Source organism: Sceloporus occidentalis, unplaced genomic scaffold (genome assembly GCF_023333645.1).
Source record: "Sceloporus occidentalis isolate IW3139 unplaced genomic scaffold, rSceOcc1.0.p SCAF_47, whole genome shotgun sequence".
In the NCBI taxonomy this organism is placed as follows: Eukaryota; Metazoa; Chordata; class Lepidosauria; order Squamata; family Phrynosomatidae; genus Sceloporus; species Sceloporus occidentalis.
The window spans coordinates 5,520,249-5,540,572 of record NW_028317027.1 but is presented as its reverse complement, the minus strand read 5'-3'; the positions used below and the strand labels follow the sequence as shown (position 1 = coordinate 5,540,572).

At 43.9% G+C, this 20,324-nt stretch overlaps 1 protein-coding gene across 1 annotated transcript in view; it reads right to left on the bottom strand.

Moving 5' to 3' along the window:
• LOC149289272 (E3 ubiquitin-protein ligase SH3RF3-like) overlaps window positions 1–9,132 on the bottom strand; it is a 183,647-nt gene extending 174,515 nt beyond the window's left edge. Inside the window, exon 1 of the mRNA XM_089490913.1 lies at window positions 8,432–9,132. Within this exon, the coding sequence (XP_089347039.1) occupies window positions 8,432–9,132 (701 nt within the window). The remainder of the gene's footprint in view (window positions 1–8,431) is intronic.
• Between the last annotated feature and the right edge of the window lie 11,192 nt (window positions 9,133–20,324).

Here is a 20,324-nt window from a genome sequence, read left to right as displayed (position 1 = left end):
ATGTTGCTTTCTTCCCCAACCACCATGTATGCTCAAAGCACATGTCTTCAAACAGACTCTCTTATGTTTATTGGGGGCATTGTTAACATATGACTTTCCTATTTTCCTGATGTGCCTCTCTCCCCTTTGGGAATCCATTGCAATTTAGGAGTCACTGGAGCCAATTATGCTCTATCGCCCTCATAGTGAAAAAAAATGTTTTATTGAAATAAAGCATGCTAAGCAGAGTATTGACTGTCCTGGTAATAATTGTCACCCTGTTGACTGTTTATGTGTCATAAATGAGCGTATTGTATATTGTATATCCTTTCAGTTTTAATTTCTTAACTGAAAACGGTAACTTTGTCTCTTGTTTAAAGCAGACTCGTTCATATAGACAACATGCTAACAAAGCATTAAAAAATGTCCTCTAGGATTTGTTAACATTTTAACACACTATACTGCAGAATCACTAAATATTAGGATCATTTGTATGAAAATCTTCAGTATCAGCTCACTTGTTGCAAAGATATTTTCCTGCACCAATTTAAAAAAAATACAAAGGATTTAAATGTTTTTAAATGAGAAGCTAGTCCGAAAGGAGGAGATGCGTGTGCTCCAATGGTGTCAAGTTTTCTTAGGTGTCCACTCTTTCATTCTTATGTTGGACTGTACTGACAATCATTGCATCCATGATGTTGCCTATAATCATATATGCGTGGGACGTGTAAATAAACTAACACATCACTGTTACTATCTAAGGCAGTGGTTCTCAACCTGTGGGTCGCGACCCCTTTCACAGGGGTCGCCTAAGACCATTGGAAAACACATATGTCACAATATATAATTACATCATTTTATGGTTGGGGGTCACCACAACATGAGGAACTGTATTAAAGGGTCGCAGCATTAGGAAGGTTGAGAACCACTGATCTAAGGGATCATTCTTCCTAGTGCTGGGGAAAAAAGGAAAAAAAACGATAACATTTTGCTGCTGGCTATATTCTTAATGAAAATGTAAAAAATTAATGGGCTCTAAATTTATGTGCATTCCAATTTTAATCGAATATTGAATAACTAGAGGGCAAATGCACTGATTAACACGTGCAGCAATCCCATGTTGATTGTATGTGCAGTAATGATATCCTTAAAAGAAAATAAAGAATAAACCTGCATTAAATAAAACAATCTCTGTATAGTGAGATCTATTTATTTACAATAAAAAACAGCACTTTTATATATTTGTATTATATTATGGCACTATATTAAGTCAATTAATAATAATAATAATAATAACTCCTATAACTGTTATATTATGTTAGCAACACAAAATACACACTTTGGGGTTTTACCCTTACCCCAGTCTCCCATAAAGAAAATAAGCACTTTCCTAACCATTGCTGGAAGCAAACAGATGCCACCCATTTTTTGGTTTTGAGACAACAATGTCCTGGTTATTGAAATACAATATTGTAATCAGCTAATCATCCAATTCGGTCTTTAAAAGGTAAAACATTGGGATTCAGAAACATTCAATAAAAGGATTTAGGGCTGAAACAACTAATCGATAAAATCGATAATAATCGATAATGAAAATCATTGTCAACGACGCACAGACAGCCTCCGTTACTCACCTTCACTTACGCTGAGGCTTCTATGAAGCTGCAGTGAAAGTTCCTGTCAGTAACGGAGCCGGGTAGAGAGGCAGAGCGGTGTATGGGAGGGGGGAGGAGTCAGAGGGGTGTATGGGAGCCACCCTCCCATACACCACTCTGGCTCCTCCCCCTCCCATACGGCACTCTGCCTCTCTACCCGGTTCCCTGGTGTCTTGTGAACCTCCGTGGCTGACAGGAGGCAGAGTGGGGTATGGGAGGGGGTAGGAGGCAGAGTGGAGTATGGGAGGGGGTAGGAGGCAGAGTGGAGTATGGGGGGGGAGGAGGCAAAGTGATGTATGGGAGGGGGGAGGAGCCAAAGTGATGTATGGGAGGGGGCAAAGTGGTATATGGGAGGGGGAGGAGGCAAAGTGATGTATGGGAGGGGGAGGAGGCAGAGTGGAGTATGGGAGGGGGAGGGGCCAAAGTGATGTATGGGAGGGGGAGGAGGCAGAGTGGTGTATGGGAGGGGGGAGGAGCCAGAGCGGTATATGGGAGGGGGAGGAGTCAGAGGGGTGTATGGGAGCCACCCTCCCATACACCACTCTGGCTCCTCCCCCTCCCATACGGCACTCTGCCTCTCTACCCGGCTCCCTGGTGTCTTGTGAACCTCCGTGGCTGACAGGAGGCAGAGTGGAGTATGGGAGGGGGTAGGAGGCAGAGTGGAGTATGGGAGGGGGTAGGAGGCAGAGTGGAGTATGGGAGGGGGAGGAGCCAAAGTGATGTATGGGAGGGGGAGGAGCCAGAGTGGTGTATGGGAGGGGGAGGAGCCAGAGTGGTGTATGGGAGGGGGAGGAGCCAGAGTGGTGTATGGGGGTATTATGAATTTCAGGGCATATAGGGGGTATAAGGCATATCGATATTAGGCATATCAGGGGGGCATAAAACATCTGGGGGTAAAAGGTATATCAGGGGGCTCAGTGGCATGTAGGGGGTATAAGGCATATCGATATTAGGCATATCAGGGGGGCATAAAACATATCTGGGGGTAAAAGGTATATCAGGGGGCTCAGTTGCATATCACTGGCATATAAGAGGTATAAGGGATATATGGGGGCAGAGTGGCAAGCTGGGGGTCAGATGTGCATAACCGGGGGCAGTTTGGTAAATAAAAATTTTTTAAACAAGGCTTTTTTCTCATAGTTTTTATTAAATAGGAAAAATAGTTAACATATGAATTAATATTTACTAATAACTTTGTATTAAAACCTAGTTTGAGAAACACTGTGTTTGGGTTCTTGTAGCTTTTATTATTATGTCAGTAAAATAAGAAGGTGAATAGAGAGGCCATTGTGATAAAGAGATGAAAGTGTAAATTGTACGTTTTTTATTACATTATTTTAAATTGAAAAAAATTAATTTTTTTTATCCGATTAATCGAAAAAATAATCAGCCAACTAATCGATTATTAAAATAATCGTTAGTTGCAGCCCCAAAAGGATTAACGGCTTGTGAATCAGTCTACTACCCTGGATTTCTTGCAATGCACAGGCCCAGCCATGGCCTACAATCTATGAATTAAGTGTAAAGGCGCAAGAATGGGGAGTTTAAATTGGTACCTTGCTTAGTATGCTAAGGCTAAGTCAGATTCTGCACATGCAGTACAAAATGAATGTGATTCGACATGGTTATCAGTGACCTACAAGCTTTCCTTTCCTGCTCCATGTGTTTCAGTGTTCATCTGTGGCCAGAGATCAAGCCATTGTTTTAACGCACCTAGGACAGCATTTTACTAATGTCTGATGATGGTCCTAGATATCTGTAGAAGCCCTTAATGGCTACTTGTAACATATGGTGCTACCACCTATGCTTGTCTCTACCATCTCTACTTAGAACTGTGTCATCTACTTAATCCTGCCACTTATCTTGCATTCCTTCCTGGTCTCTGTTCATTTCCCTATAATTTACTATGCATTCCATTTGTAAAATAAACGATTCAGTGCTATATATTGTAAGAACTGTTGCTCTTATCAAGATCATAATGGTTTTGTTAGAAAAATTGAATGATCATTTTCAGTTCATAATTGTTATAATTAATATGAAAAGCTAAGAAGGGTTATTTATGGGTGTGAAGTCAATTTTGCATAATGTATAAATTCACATATTTTATGGTTGCTTTGAACATTTCCTACATTTTCATTGGCATATAATGAAAATTATGTAAATTGTCCCTAAGACAGCAGCTCACTTACACTGAACAAAATGTGTATCATATTTATTTAAATATTGCATCAAACACACCACTTTTAAGACATTAATTAGTTTTTTCTTTTTATGTTCATAGATGCCTCATTTGTTTTCTACGGTTTATTAATGTCACAAGTAATAGTTTCCAATAAATATTTGTTTGTAGGTTTTGATAAAATATAATTAGTACACATAAAATCAAGTGTTGGGAGTATGAGTGTGGTTTTAAGTTAGATTTACTTGATGTATTCCCTTTAGTTTTCTCCTCTTGTCCAAAACATTCTACAGATCCAAAATACTGTTTGGAGCAATAAAATAGAGAGTCTAGTCTATTATGCCTCTCCCATAGCAGATTCCATGTAATTTAAAGTACATCAGTATCTCCACACATGTGGCCTTTATAAAAATTCATAATTCAGGTCCATTTTTCCAGTATTGTCAGACCAGTCCAAATAGCAAAACTAAGCTGTCTTTAGTACATATAGGGGTTCTAATCGGTGTGAGTGCAGGACTAATAGCACATTTTAAGATTAATGGATTAGCTGTATCAGAATATCCAATTTAATTTAAAAAGCCTCAAAAAATGATGGAGGCATGCAAATTACCCAGTTTTTCCAATCAGGAATGATGGCTGAAATGATCAACATTAAAGTCAATGAGGTTCTTTAGAAAGGACATGGCATTTACAATGGCAGAAATACAAATTTCTATGGGCACAAATCTAAAGGCAACTACTTGTGTTTAAAACGATAACATTTCTGTGAATATCTATTCCTCTGTTTCTAATAAGCCTTAGGTTCATATGATTGTACAGAAAACTTGACATGTTTCAACATTGTCACATCTGCCACAGTTTATGCCCCGCAGAATATGCTCCCGGGCCTTATAGGAAGCAAGGCACTGGAACTTGTGCAGAGTCTTTCATGGAAAAGAAACAGCTGACACTGCGAAACAGAGTGAATATCTCCCCATGGGAACTCTCTCAGAGCTAAAGTATATGTCAGCACCGTCCCCCTCCCCGTTTGTTAGAGAACACCTGTCAGAAATCGGAAAGTTTCAAATCTCAAGTGTTACTGACCAACACAATACAAGTGTTATTGTATGTAGATGTAAGTAATATGATATATGGATTTATATATATATATATATATATATATATATAGATAGATAGATAGATAGATAGATAGATAGATAGATAGATAGATATAGTATGCATGTATATGCATGTACACAATATTACGGGTATATCAACAAGACAGAATGTTGACTGTTCCTCAGAAACAACATCAAAGTGACTGTACATGCTCTTTCCATCTAATTATATATGTATCTATGAATCTACATATATATTTATACACATTTAGGGAAACACTTCAATTCTAGAAAATATTACATTTCTATCATTTACTTGTTTAATTCTTAAAAAAGATACCCAATGCTGGAAACAAAAAACTATTAACCCAATGCAAATGCAGGACTGTTGTCAGCTATGCTAGCATTCATTCTTAACTAACCTTATATAAGGTTAAAGAACAGCATCGCGTAACATAGCACTAACCAGCATATACAGCTAAATCACTGCTAACCTTAGGGCATCACTTGAAACAATTACGGTAAAACCTAAGGACAAAGAAAGAAACAAATTCAAAAAGAGTTTGTTTCTGTAGACTGGTACTAGTGTGCGTGTATATGACATTAGTTAAACATTTTTTTTACAGAAAAGCCTCTTTAGGCTACCTGCTGTGTCGCCCTCCGTGAAAGCAAGGTTGACACCTCTCTGTGGAACTTACCTTTGGGGAATTCATACAAATCATGATATTACTTTTAATATGACATTTTAAATCTCCTAGGAAGAGTGCATTAAGAATGTGAATACCAAATCACATGGAATTGGGCCACATGAAGTCCTCACGTTGTTCTTGGATATCTGAGGATCTTGAGATTTGTAACTCAACAAGCTGAAAGGCCAAAGGTTGCACAGACCAACTGCACTTTAAATAACCCCCTGACAATCTGTGTTTGTACAACCAAATCCCGTTAACATCAATATTTAGTCATCACTTACACAGACAGATTCATGAAGCATTATATACATGGATGTAGAGGAAATTCCTCACAGCTATATTTAAAAGGTACTGAAGTACACCCAGACTGCATCGTATCTTACTCTGACTCAGGAAACCCAATGACAGAAACCAAATAATGTATTTATTAAAAGGTAAACTAATTGAGGAATAAAAACAGGATGTTATAATCTGGATCTTCATGGCAAAATTAATCCATATCCATGTATAGAATAGTATATTTTAAAATTGCAAGACTATAATCCCTATTGTCCTTTTGTACCAGTATATTTTATGTTTCTGTTATTGATAAGTCTAAGGCTATTGTATTCTCCGTTATTATAATAATGGAATCTGCTGAATAAATAATGTATTCATTAAAACAATGCAATGTAATAATAATAATAAACAGCAATTATAATGACGTAAACAAGAATTATTCTCCAAACTGGATATTACTTCTAAAACAAAATCCCATAGTAATCTGCCCCAAACAACAGAGAAATTATTTTAAAACAAAATGGCATCCCCTCATTTGGTTCATAGTGGGATTACAAACTAGTCAGTGATATCCCCAGAGCGATTAGTGTTTACAATATCATTAAAAATGCAAGCAGAGACTGAGTTTGTAGAATAAAGGCAAACACGATTCATTTTACTACGGGCAACAGCTCTGATGAGTCAAGGAGACAAAAACGTAACCATCGAGACCACACCAAGTACTGTAATGGAGAAATAGAGAGTATGCTCCCTTGGGCATGGGTCAATAGGAAACTCTTCCTGAATTATTATTTTAAAAAGGTGTTTGACAGAAATAATTTAAGTTCAGTTAAACTAATGGACAGCACATGAATTCAATTGATCTATCATGCATTTATATAAGGGGTTCCAAAAATCTTATTGCAACATTTACAAAAAAAGACATTTAAAAGAAAAATATTCTCCAAACAATATTACCATATACAGTGGCCTAACATGCTTTGTATTGTATCAAAGCACAATGTAATACATAATGACATCCCCAAATGAGCCAGCAATGGACAACTGAAGGATCTCTATGGAAACCCATACAACACTTACTGTATCTCTATATTACACAACATACCCCAAAACACATATATCAATTTATTCTTATTCAAGCAAAACAAACATACACATGCAGCACTTTAAATCAGGCTTGGAAAAGGTACAACTTTTTTTAATAGTAATGCCCTCCATATGTCATTGTCCTTGCTTAGACAAGGTAGACCATTCTAAAACTGGTCAAAGGATGTTGGAAACTGTAGATCAATAACCAGACCTCTGCTACTTTCCCAAACCTTAACTCAAATATACAGTCATTTCAATAAATCCTCTTCAGTTATGGCGCATTGTATGCTTAACTATAACATGTATGTTCTCTACTTTCCATGTAGCACCATACATCTCATTAGACTCAGCCGGTGGGGAGCATATGTAGGAATCATATGTAGAATCTATTTTTTCTAAATATGGATTGTATGACTTTATACTTTAAAAGCCTATCTGACAGTGAAACAGTTAAAGTTTTTCATCTGAACAGCAATAGTTCCCATTGCACAGACTCTATGGTGCTTCAAAGCTAAAAATAAGACCAGTTGTTACTATAGTGCTAGGCTAGTGTAGGGAAATTAAGTGCTAGACAAAACTTGTCATCACCTTAATACAAAAAATGCTGGAAACAAAACTGATTTAAACATTTAAAGGGTTGGAGAAGTGTTTTGATTGGACAAACCAATAACATTTAAATGTCCTGCTATCATTATTTGGAACAGTTATTAACCTGCATACAGGAAATGGTTAACACAAGATATTTAATCCATTGATATGGAAGAAGGTCCTATTTTGGCTGGGCTCAAAGTCACTCATAATAAGCAAAAGGTATACACTACAAAAGGGGAAATACAAACAAACAACTATATATCGATACAATGAACCTGCAGGAGGTAGTCTAGATAGGTTCTTTCATTTTCATCCAAAATGTATCTTTTTAAAAATGCATTAAGTGAACAATGCAAAAGCCATGAAGATACCAACGGTGGGTGTCGGTTGCTATGAATTTAACACTTTGAGCAAGAACTGCACTTCAGCTTTGCCCTGGGGAATATATTAATTATATGACCCCAGGTTGTGTAGAAAAGATCCTCCTTCTTCAGTCAGAGTGGGTCATCTAAAAGGTTTTAAACCATAAAAGAGCTCTAATTGAGGCACAAATCATGTTCTACAAATCAACTACTCAAAGTCATCTATTGAGCTGACCTTGCCTTCCACCTCACTTGTTAGGTACTGGGCTTCAGGGTTAAGACAGGAATGTGTCCCTTTTTCATACTTACTGCCCATGTTCAGTAATGCATGGGAGGTCTCTCAGAATGTGAACGGAACCTGCACCAGAGGGATCACACATTTAACAAAGCAAAACCAGGTTAAAAATCAAGATAGTGGAGCCCACAGCAGTGGCATTCCTACTAAAGGCAGGTGTCGTGATATACTGTGTATCCAGACAGGGTAACAAAAGGTGTTCCTCCCACTCACGTGCATTCCACTAGTGGTGACAGACACTCTAGATCTATGTACCTGGACAGCCGTGGAACATGTGCAAATGCATCCCTGATTGAAAGTGTCACACCGTAACCCCAACGCACAGCTGTGCGGACTTTGCCTACCTTTGCCACTAGACCATTCTGGCTGGCAGCGGCCAGGTCCCTCAGACTGGAGGCGCAGGAAGCATTGGCCGGGGTCGCAGAACCCCCAGAGGCTGAGCATCCCGGGCTAGCACAATTACTGCTATGGTTGTTGCTGTTATTACTACTGCTGCTGTGGTGGCCACTGGCTGTGGGGCTCCCTGTAGGGCTACCCCTGGGTCTCTGCCTGATGCCATCCAGTAATCTGACTAGCAGGATGTTAGCGGGCAAGTCATCCACCCCGCACTCCACCAGGATGCGGCACTCCGGGCAGCGCAGCTCGTTCCTGGAGCTCACGATGCTCTGCAGACATCTCCGGCAGAAGGTGTGCTGACACGGGAGCACCCGGGCAGTGGTATCCAACCTTTCCAGGCACACAGAGCACTCCAGCAAATCCAGCAAGGACGATTCGTCCATCTCTCCTTCACCACCTCCACCACCGCTTCCCCCTTCCCTCCTTCCTCTTCTATCCCTTCGGCTCTCCTCCTCCTCCCCCTTGGATGGTTTCTGTGGTCCTTTGGAAGTGCACAGCCAGGATGCCCCGAGGAGCATCTAGGACTACCGGCTGGGTAAGACACCCAAACAGGGTATCTACAATGGGCCGTGGAAGAGGGGGCAACCCATCCGAAATCTAATGCAAGTAGGTCCGCTGTTGTAGTGCCAGCTTTAGTGCTTCACATGGACAAGCGAAGTTCCCTTTCCATTTGAACCAGACAAAACAATGTTCCCTTCTAGTATCTTATGGCCAGCGTGCGTCCTCCTCCTCCTCTCTTGGAGCAAATAGGCTAAAACACCGTGCAAGACAAATGCCACATTGCAGTGTCTGCCCCGTCCCTTAACGACTTATTAACAAGGGAGCCGTCAAAACGTTGTCCAGAAACCCTGCATGGGAATGCAACCTCCTACAGGAGATCAGAGAATAACGTGGTCTGCCCCAGATCCTTAAAGAAATGATAGATTCCAAGGAGTTACCCGTGGGTGCCGATCGCTTCTTGTGACCTGTCCCTCACCCCCTCCGCTGCTGTAGCAGTGTGCAGCTTGCTTGGCTGCTCCATAGCGAGCACTGTAACCCGATCAGCCTCTGAGGCTTGCGGAGGGAGGAGCTGCCCGTCTCTCCTCTCTGTCTCGGTGTGCGCGTGTGTGTGTGTGTGTGTGTGTGTGTGTGTATGTATGTGCGTGTATGTGTGTGGATGTGTGTGCCCAGCGCAAATGGCAGGCTGCGGGAACAAGCTGCTCAGAACTGGGCAAGAGCTATTGCGAAATACTAATCCAGACTGCCAGATGTTCCTTCTCGAGACCCTGGGGAGAATTAGTTTATGCGTTCAATAGGAAGAGGGATGTGAGCTAAGAGATTTATAGTGGGAGACATTAACACCATACATTCTCCTTTTCATATAGATTGCAGAAGAGGTTCGAAGGGTGTAAACTGTTGTAAACACAACAGACTTATCTGTTTCTTATGACTAATGCTTCTTTTCTCATTTTTCCCTAAACTTATGGTTAGCATGATATTCTGGGGGTGGGGGCTGTTATTTATTTCCCATGCTTCAACATAGAATGCTCTGTGAGCAAATTTGGTCTAAACATTGCTAAACTTTTGGTTAATCTATTTTTATTTATTTTTTTACAGAGATCTTGTTGTTGGCGCTGGCCCGTACATACATGCACCAAATTGTATGTATGTTAGCCTATTTTATTTCTAAAATAATTATCTTATTTTAAGATGGTTTGCTCAGGGCCTTCTGTAAGCCTAAGTTGTTATATAATGCACTACTTGTTATGCAGAGCACTATGGAATCTGTTGGCTCTATATAAATACAGGCAAATGATGTATATCAATAAATACTATGTCGCTACACCTACAATACTCACACACACATCATTATATACATGCCTAGGTACTGCAAATGTTCCCACAGAAACAAGAGGTGCTGTATAATATTTAAATTCCCCTTGTCAATGGTTTGCATCTATGTTGTTGTATATTGTTGTGGCTCACTTAATGAGAATGAAAAAAGTAATCCTTCCCAGTGGCTTCCCAAACACAGCTGTCACTGTATGCTCTTATTTGGTTTCTGTTGTGTCTGTATCACATATAACTGTTGGTATTAGTCTTTCATCCTTCTCATATTTCATCCCTTTTCTAGTTCTTTTAGCACAGGTCATGGTTCAGAGCACAGATATATCCTAGTAGCTAGACAGAGATCTGCAGAAGTTCACGGAACTTTCTCTATGTACATGTCCGCTGTACTTTGATGCCCCCTAGAGGTGGAAAAATAGTCTGCAATCCTTCACATACAGTATAACAACATAGAAAGCAGGCTTTATCCTATTTTGATATATTTCGCTAGAAAAAAGTCAGGCTCGGACAAAATTCAGATGTCAGGGATGCTAAATGTGTCAAAATTTCTGCCATATTTTTTAAGTACCGGTATTTTATGTACAGATTCACTTTTTCTTCTGACTCCTAAGCAAATCAGGTAAGCTGCATTGTTTGTTTAGCTCCTTTATGCTACAAAAAATGTGTTTACTGTAAATGGGACATAATATCCAGATTTATTTAGTTTTCCAATTATCAGATTTTCTTTAAGAAACATGGCTTATTAACCATACAAGCAATGTAGTGGCGACTCTAGGAACAATATATAAGAGGGGCTCATAAGATACCACAGTTATAACTGGTGGGGGGCACTAATAAGTCCCACCACTAAATCATGCCACTGAAAAGTCTAAATAAATATATATAAATAAGATGCCAAAAATACCAGATTATTCCAGTATCCAATGATACCTTTTTTTGGATTAACATAATATTTAAAAGACAAGATTTCCAAATTGTACTCTCTTCCTGAGGTATTGCTTCAGACCTGAGAAAGAGAGGAAAACTATTGAAAGCTTTTCTTTATAGTTTACAAATACCGTATTTGCTCGATTATAAGACGACCCCCCCAAAATCTGAATATTAATTTAGGAAAAAAGAAAAAGCCTGAATATAAGACGACCCGATAGGAAAAAAGTTTTACCAGTAAATGTTAATTCATGTAAACTATGTGAACAATTGTTTGTTAATAAAAGCTATGATTGAGAAAAATATTTTGTTTGTATTTCCCTTTTTTACAACTTGCCCCCCCAGTTATGCACATCTGCCCCCAGGCTTGCCACTCTGCTCCAGAAATGCCTTATACCCCCTATATGCCACTGTGCCCCATGATATGCCTTTTTTAACCCTCTAAATGCCACTGTGCCCCATGATACGCCTTTTAACCCTCTATATGCCACTGTGCCCCATGATATGCCTTTTGACCCCATATGTGCCACTTTGCCTCCAGAATTGCCTTAGTCCCCTATATGCCACTCATTTAGGGCATTTAGAGGGTTAAAAGTCATATAGGGAGGTAAAAGGCATTTCTGGAGGCTGAGTGGCATTAAGGGGGTTAAAAGGCATTTCACAGAGCACTCTGCCTCCCCCTTCCTCCTCCAAACTTACCGCGCTGCCCGGACTAAGCACCGGGGACTCAGATGCAGGGGACCTGGATCCTTCCCCCCAACTTACCGGAAGTAACTGCAGCGGAAGTTATCTATGCGAATCGGGTAGAGCTCTACACGCTGCCCAGACTAAGCACCGGGGACTCAGATGCACCGGTAAGTTGGGGGGGGGGGCAAAACACAGGAGGATCCAGGTCCCCTGCATCGCTGCGGGGGATCTGGATCTTAGTGTCATAGTCAGACCTATTTGAGGTATGATTATAAGACGACCCTGATTATAAGACGAGGGATATTTTTCAGAGCATTTGTTCTGGAAAAGACCTCGTCTTAGAATCGAGCAAATACGGTAAATGCAGAGACAGAGCAGCAGGCTAATTGTTGTGAGCAGAGCCATAGCTAGCCCCCTTTTACAGAGGATATTTTATTGATATACACATACACTGCACTTACACATGACTGCCCATATACGCTGCCTTTAGACATACCTACCCTTTAACACGCATATACACATACACTGCCCCTACATGCTGCCTTTACATATACCTTCCCATAAACACACATATACACATACACTGCCCTTACTCACACCTGCCCATAAACACATATACAAATACATTGCCCTTACACACAACTGCCTTTACAAACACGTGCCCATAATACACTGCCCTTACACATACCTGCCCACACATACTGCCCTGACACACACCTGCCCATAAACACACATATACACATACACTGCCCTTATACAAGCCTGTCCACACACACACACACATTTATACACATACACTGCCCTCATAAACCCCTGCCTTTACACACACACCAGCTTGGCAACACAAATATCTACACCGCTGCCGGTGAACGTCTGGGAAGTGCTGGCAGGGGAGGCTGTCTGAGCGTATCAGAGAGTAGGATACGGGTCCCCTGTACCGCTGCGGGGGATCTGTATCCTAACCCTGCTGCCTGCCCGGCGCCCGGAACTGCATGTCCCTGGCGTCGGGCGCTAGACCCCGAATATAGGCCGCACCCCCACTTTAAAGACTTAAAGTGGGGGAAAAAAGTGCGGCCTATATTCGAGCCAATACGGTATATATGTATATGTATTCTCGTGAGATTTGATATAACATACAACCTAATTGTTCCACAAAAATAAGCTGACATATGATCCTAGTAACAATAATAAGCAAAAAGTGCATTCTTAAAAGCTTTATACTATCTCAGTACGTTTTCTTTATTCAGTCGATTAAATGCAAACCATGCATCACATAACATAAAACCAAATAGTTTTTTTTATTGCTCCCAAATTATAAACCTAATAGTAAATGTAACTAAAAATAAATGCGTTCTCTTAAAAAAAAACATGCAGTTGTACATACATGAAGAATGTGCTCAAAGCCCATGTAGGTCACAATACACAGCATACTGCAGCACAGGCTCACATAAGAAGAGAGTAAGTTCCATAATAATGCTCAAGAAACAAACTAGGTAGGAAATATATGGCACCCTTTTCATACTTCTGGTGCACCTGCTTTTTAGGTCTACAATTCCCATTATTCTCCCTCTCCGGCTGCTCACGCCGGCTCGCCGGGCGCCGGCAAACCCACCTCCGTCCCACACGCGAGTTGCCGACGGGTAACGTGCGCCGCTGCGGCTCTTAACTCGGCCGCTCACGCTGGGTCCCCTGACGTGGGCGCCTCCACCTCCAGTTCTGCCGCGGTCACTCGGGAGGCTTGCGGTCCTGCTTCTTCGGGCGCGCGCACCCGCTCACGCTCACGCTCCAGACGCGTCGCGGCGCGCACACGCCGGGAACATGGCGGAAGTGCGCCATCTAGTGGTGGTACCAGCCAACGCACCTGAAATCAATTTAGGGCGCGACACGCTATACGGCGCGGCTGATGACGTGAGTGTTTCCTGTTCTATTTAAACCTCATTTGTTTGCCTTGTCTTTGCCCGTTCTAAGCGTTAGGTGTGCTATTTTCGCGGTCTACTTGATCTCTGCCTTGTGTACCGACCTCTTGCCTGTTTATACGACCAAGATTCTTCTCTGCCTGCCTACGAACCCGGACCTGTTTACCGTTTTTGCACCTGATCTACCTGCCCTGACCTCGGATTTTTATGACCTTGCTGCCTGCTGTTGCCCTCGACCTCGGACTGTGTTCTGGACTTTCTTTAGCTGTGCTTACCTGCATTGTTGGATCCCTCGTCTACCTGACCGTAACAGTAGAACGGGCCATACATGGATCCCGCGGATATGGCACGGCTGCAAGCCCAGCAGGACCTCCAGGACCAGCGTCTTGCCGCACAGGCTACACAGCTCCAAACGCTGGAACAAAGGGTCGACGCTGTGACGGATCTTCTGCGTTCTCTGACCGCCCTCCCGTCGGTGGGTCCATCGCTTCATAGGGAGGTCGCCCACGAGGGCATGGGGGCTGTTGCTAGGTTCCCGCTACCCGAGAAGTATTCCGGGGACCCGAAGGAATGTCGTGGTTTCCTCAACCAGTGCATGCTCCACTTCCGAAACCATCCCCAGGCGTTCCAAACATCATCCAAGAGGGTATCATTTATCATATCCCTACTTAAGGGTGATCCATTGCTGTGGGCCTCGCCTCTGGTGGAGCAAGAATCCTATCTTCTTGAGGACTGTCCCGCTTTTATGGAATCCATACGAACCGTCTTTGATGCTCCTGGTCGTAAGGAGACCGCCGAGTCCTCCCTGCTTGAACTCCAGCAAGGCCGGAAAACCTTGGTCCAATACACCGTGGAGTTTCGCACCCTAGCCCATGAGACCAACTGGGAAGAAGGCGCCCTCAAGGCCGCCTACAGAAAAGGACTCAACGAAAAAATCAAAGACACCCTCGTGTACCACGACACACCTACGGATCTCGAAGAGTACATCGCCCTCTGTCTCAGGGTGGACAAACGGATCCAGGAAAGGACATCAGAACACAACAGAGGAAAAAGACCTGGGTCCTACACTCCAGGACCCACAAGACCTTCTTCGTCTTCTACTCCGTCCGCCTCTGCTTCAGAGGAGCCCATGGAAATAGGGACCGTCCGCAAACTCTCCGAGGCTGAGAAAAGATACAGAAAAACACAAGGACTCTGTCTCTATTGTGGTCAAGCCGATCACCTGTTGCCTGCCTGTCCCATCAGGCCGGTAAAAGAGAACGCTTAGGGACCACAGGAGGAAGCTCCCTAAGCACATGCCGTTTCCCTATTCCTCCCAATACACGCATGACAGTACCCATAACACTCCGTTGGGAGAACCACTCGGTGGCCACTCGGGCCTTCCTCGATTCCGGAGTGACTGGCGTTTTTATGGACCAACAATGGGCACTGGCACATCGCATACCACTCCGTACCAAGGAATCACCCTCTCTGGTGGCTTCTGTCGACGGCTCTCTTTTGGGAACAGGGATCGTCACCCAAGAGACCTAACCATTGACCATACTAGTAGGGGTCACTCACCAGGAACGGCTCACATTTGAATTAATCAAATCACCTCATGCCTCTCTTATCCTGGGATATCCGTGGTTCCGTCACCACAACCCGATCATAGAATGGCAAAGAGGCGAGATCCTATCATGGAGCCACCAGTGTCACAAGCACTGCATCGTACCCTGTCGATGCCTCAACCTCATACTCGAGATCACTCCTACTGACCCCAGGTCTCTCGTCCCAAGACACTACTGGGACTATTTGGATGTGTTCTCCAAAAAAGACGCGGAGAGGCTACCTCCACATCGGGCCTACGATTGCGCCATAAACCTGTTGCCAGGCTCTGATCCACCACGGGGCCGCACCTATCCGCTGTCTGAACCTGAGAACAAGGCTTTGGAACAGTACATCAAAGAAAGCCTGGAAAAAGGCTTCATTCGTCCGTCCTCATCCCCTGCTGGTGCCGTTTTTTTCTTCATGGCCAAAAAGGAAGGCTCATTGCGGCCATGCATCGACTACAAGGGATTGAATCGCATCACCATAAAGAATCGCTACCCTCTTCCCCTCATCACGGAGATCTACGACCTCCTGAAAGGAGCGAAGGTTTTTACCAAGTTGGATCTCAGGGGTGCGTACAATTTAATCCGTGTCAAGTCCGGGGACGAATGGAAGACGGCGTTCAACACCAGATTTGGGCATTACGAGTACACCGTTATGCCCTTCGGGTTATGTAACGCCCCTGCAATATTTCAGGCCTTCGTCAATGATGTTTTCAGGGATATGCTCCTGTCCCACGTCATCGTGTACTTGGATGACATCCTCGTGTATTCTCCTACGCTTGAATCCCATCACCATCATCTGAGGGCCGTGTTACAGAGACTACGAGAGAACGGTCTGTACGCCAAGGCCGAGAAATGCGTCTTCGAGAAAACCAGTCTGCCCTTCCTTGGATATATTGTCTCTTCCGACGGTCTCCATATGGATCCGGCTAAACTCGAGGCCATAACAGCATGGCCTCTCCCTCGAACACTCAAAGCCATCCAACGGTTCCTTGGCTTTGCCAATTATTACCGGCGCTTCATCCGGAACTACTCCGCTATAGCGGCTCCCATCACCGCTATGACAAAAAAGGGGGTTGATCCTACCCTATGGACCCAAGAAGCCAGAAAGGCGTTTGACAGCCTGAAACAAGCCTTCGTCTCGGCTCCCGTCCTTCTACGTCCGGATCCTACAAAACAATATCTCCTGGAGGTAGATGCCTCTGAAACCGGTGCCGGCACTGTATTGTCACAACGCAAAGAACAAACCACGAAATACCATCCCTGTGCCTTCTTCTCCAAGCGCTTTTCCGCAGCCGAACAGAACTATGACGTCGGCAACCGTGAGCTCCTGGCCATCAAAATGGCATTTGAGGAGTGGCGTCACCTACTGGAAGGCACCGAACAACCCGTGGTCGTTGTGACAGACCACAAGAACCTTGCGTACATCGAAGGTGCTAAACGGTTATGTCCTCGCCAAGCACGGTGGTCGCTCTTTTTTACACGCTTTAACTACTACATCACCTACAGGCCAGGAACCAAGAACATCAAGGCTGACACTCTATCCCGTCAATTCGATTACCAACACGATCGGCGCTGCGATGACCCCATCATACCCTCAACACGGCTCATCGCCAGCTTGTCTACCCACACGATGAGCCGAATCCGTATGTCCCAAAGGACCATCCCGTCCAACGAACGTCCTCCCCCAGGTCGTCTCCATGTGCCTCCCAAGTATCGCACGGACGTCCTTCGCTGGGGTCACGATTCCCTGCTGGCGGGTCACTCTGGCTTCCGGAAAACGATGTTCCTCATCCGTCGTTCCTTCTGGTGGCCGTCCCTGGCCAGGGATATCCTGTCCTATCTCGCTGCCTCTCATACATGTGCACGACAGAAGTCCCCTCGGACGCGTCCACAAGGTCTCCTGCATCCACTTCCCGTTCCTACGGCTCCCTGGACACACGTCTCTCTAGACTTTGTCGTGGATCTACCTAGGTCCCAAGGAAACACCACCATCCTGGTGGTTGTTGATCGCTTCTCCAAGCAGGCCCACTTTATCCCTTTGCCACGCCTGCCTTCCTCTATGCAACTGGCCGACATCTTCATCAAAGACATCGTCCGCATACAGGGCCTTCCTCTACACATGGTGTCCGACCGAGGCACGCAGTTCGTATCCAGCTTTTGGAAACACCTTTGCCATAAGCTCGGCATACAACTCCACTTGTCTGCCTACCACCCCCAGACCAATGGGCAAACGGAAAGAACGAACCAAACCCTCAAGCAATACCTGAGGATGTACAGAAATGTACGTCACGACAACTGGGCATCTCTCCTCCCGCTCGCTGAGATGACGTACAACGGGTCCCTGCACGAATCCATCGGCAGTACCCCGTTCTTTGCTGCGTTGGGTTACCACCCGGTGATCCTGCCTCCTCCGTCTTCTCGTTCCTCCTCTGCTGTGCTTTACTCTCTGCCGTCTTTTTACTTCCTGTCTCCACCCCCATGTCTCCACACATCTATGTATACATGCAACATATAGAGTCTACACTGCAATGGTCTGTTCACAGAGAATTTGCTCAGAGCCTCAGCGTTCAAGTGGAAATGAATGGCTTCCATCTTTAACAAGTTAAGCTATTCATAGATGCCTAGTCTGACGCAAACCGTGCATCTAAACATATGATCTAGATGTGAACATGATGGTAGAAAACATTAAAAGCAGGCCCAGACTGGCCATCTGGCACATTGGGCCACTCATCAGGTTAAGTTGTATTAGTTCCTACGTGGAACAACCCTAATTGGAAGTCCAAATTTTTAAGTTGATTCATTTAAAAGTAATTTTTTAATTCACATACTAATTACTACTACTTTTTATACTTTTGAAAGTCCAAAAAGTAAATATTTATAATATTTTAGACTTAAATTTTTTTTGCAGTTTTTTATTGAGAGAGAGGGATTTTGATAACACGGATCAGGCTGGTTAATCAGCATGCAGACCTGCTGATCTAACAATAGATTAGTTGGCAGCATGTTGGCACTTTATTTCCACAGCCTGGAGTTTCCAGCCATATTAGGTGATCAAAATGTAATTTTACTTTTTTTATATAAACTCTCCTCCTTACATTTGGGAGGAAACGCATGGCTTTACTCTCTAACAATGACAGTACATGTGAGACTTCTACTAAATGCATGTCTTTCAGCATAAAAGCAGATCGGCAGTCTCTAGTTCAATACAGAAATGGTTTCCTACTTTGGTGACTCCTAAAGTTTAATTTGCCAACTGCATATCCCATGTGTGGATATATATTCTCACTGGAACACTCTAAACTTGTGCTGACGGGCAGTCCCACTAAACTACTTAGTCCAGGGAGAAGAAAATATACTGCATAGGAGATAAATAGTTGGCTTCCTGTGCCTTTTTGCCTGCGTCATGTATTAAGTATTGCCATATGTTATATAGTAGGTAAGCAGTGGTGGGATTCCATTTTTTTAGTAACCACTTCCGAGATGTTGTACTAAAAAATAAAAACCTCACACACACTCAGGCAGTCTCTCTCTCACACACACACTCAGGCAGTCTCTCTCACACACACTCAGACTCAGACAGTCTCTCTCACACACATAGACTCAGGCAGTCTCTCTCACACACACACACACACACACACACAGACTCAGGAAGTCTCACACAGTCTCTCGGACACACACACACAGACTATGGCGGTCACACACACAGAGACTCAGGAAGTCTCACGCACACAGAGACTCAGGCAGTCTCACGCACACAGAGACTCAGGTAGTCTCCCACACACACAGAGACTCAGTCTCTCTCACACACACAGAGACACTGGCAGTCTCTAGTACACTCACACAGGCAGTCTCTCTCACACAGACTCAGGAAGTCACACACAGAGACTCAGGCAGTCTCACACACACAGAGACTCAGACAGTCTCTCTCACACACACAGAGACACAGGCAGTCTCTCGTACACTCACACAGGCAGTCTCTCTCACACACACACAGACTCAGGCAGTCTCACACATACACAGTCTCTCTCTCTCACACACACACGCACACACAGACTCAGGCAGTCTCTCTCGCACAGAGAGACTCAGGCAGTCTCTCTCACACAGAGACTCAGGCAGTCTCTCTCTCACACAGAGAGACTCAGGCAGTCTCTTTCGCACACAGAGAGACTCAGGCAGTCTCTCTCGCACACAGAGACTCAAGCAGTCTCTCTCGCACACAGAGACTCAGGCAGTCTCTCTCCCACACAGAGACTCAGGCAGTCTCTCTCACACACAGAGACTCAGGCAGTCTCTCTCATACAAAGAGACTGAGGCGGTCTCTCTCACACACAGAGACTCAGGCAGTCTGTCTCACACACACACACACACACACAGACTCAGGAAGTCTCACACAGTCTCTCGGACACACACACACAGACTATGGTGGTCACACACACAGAGACTCAGGAAGTCTCACGCACACAGAGACTCAGGCAGTCTCACGCACACAGAGACTCAGGTAGTCTCCCACACACACAGAGACTCAGTATCTCTCACACACACAGAGACACTGGCAGTCTCTAGTACACTCACACAGGCAGTCTCTCTCACACAGACTCAGGAAGTCACACACAGAGACTCAGGCAGTCTCACACACACACAGAGACTCAGACAGTCTCTCTCACACACACAGAGACACAGGCAGTCTCTCGTACACTCACACAGGCAGTCTCTCTCACACACACACAGACTCAGGCAGTCTCACACATACACAGACTCTCT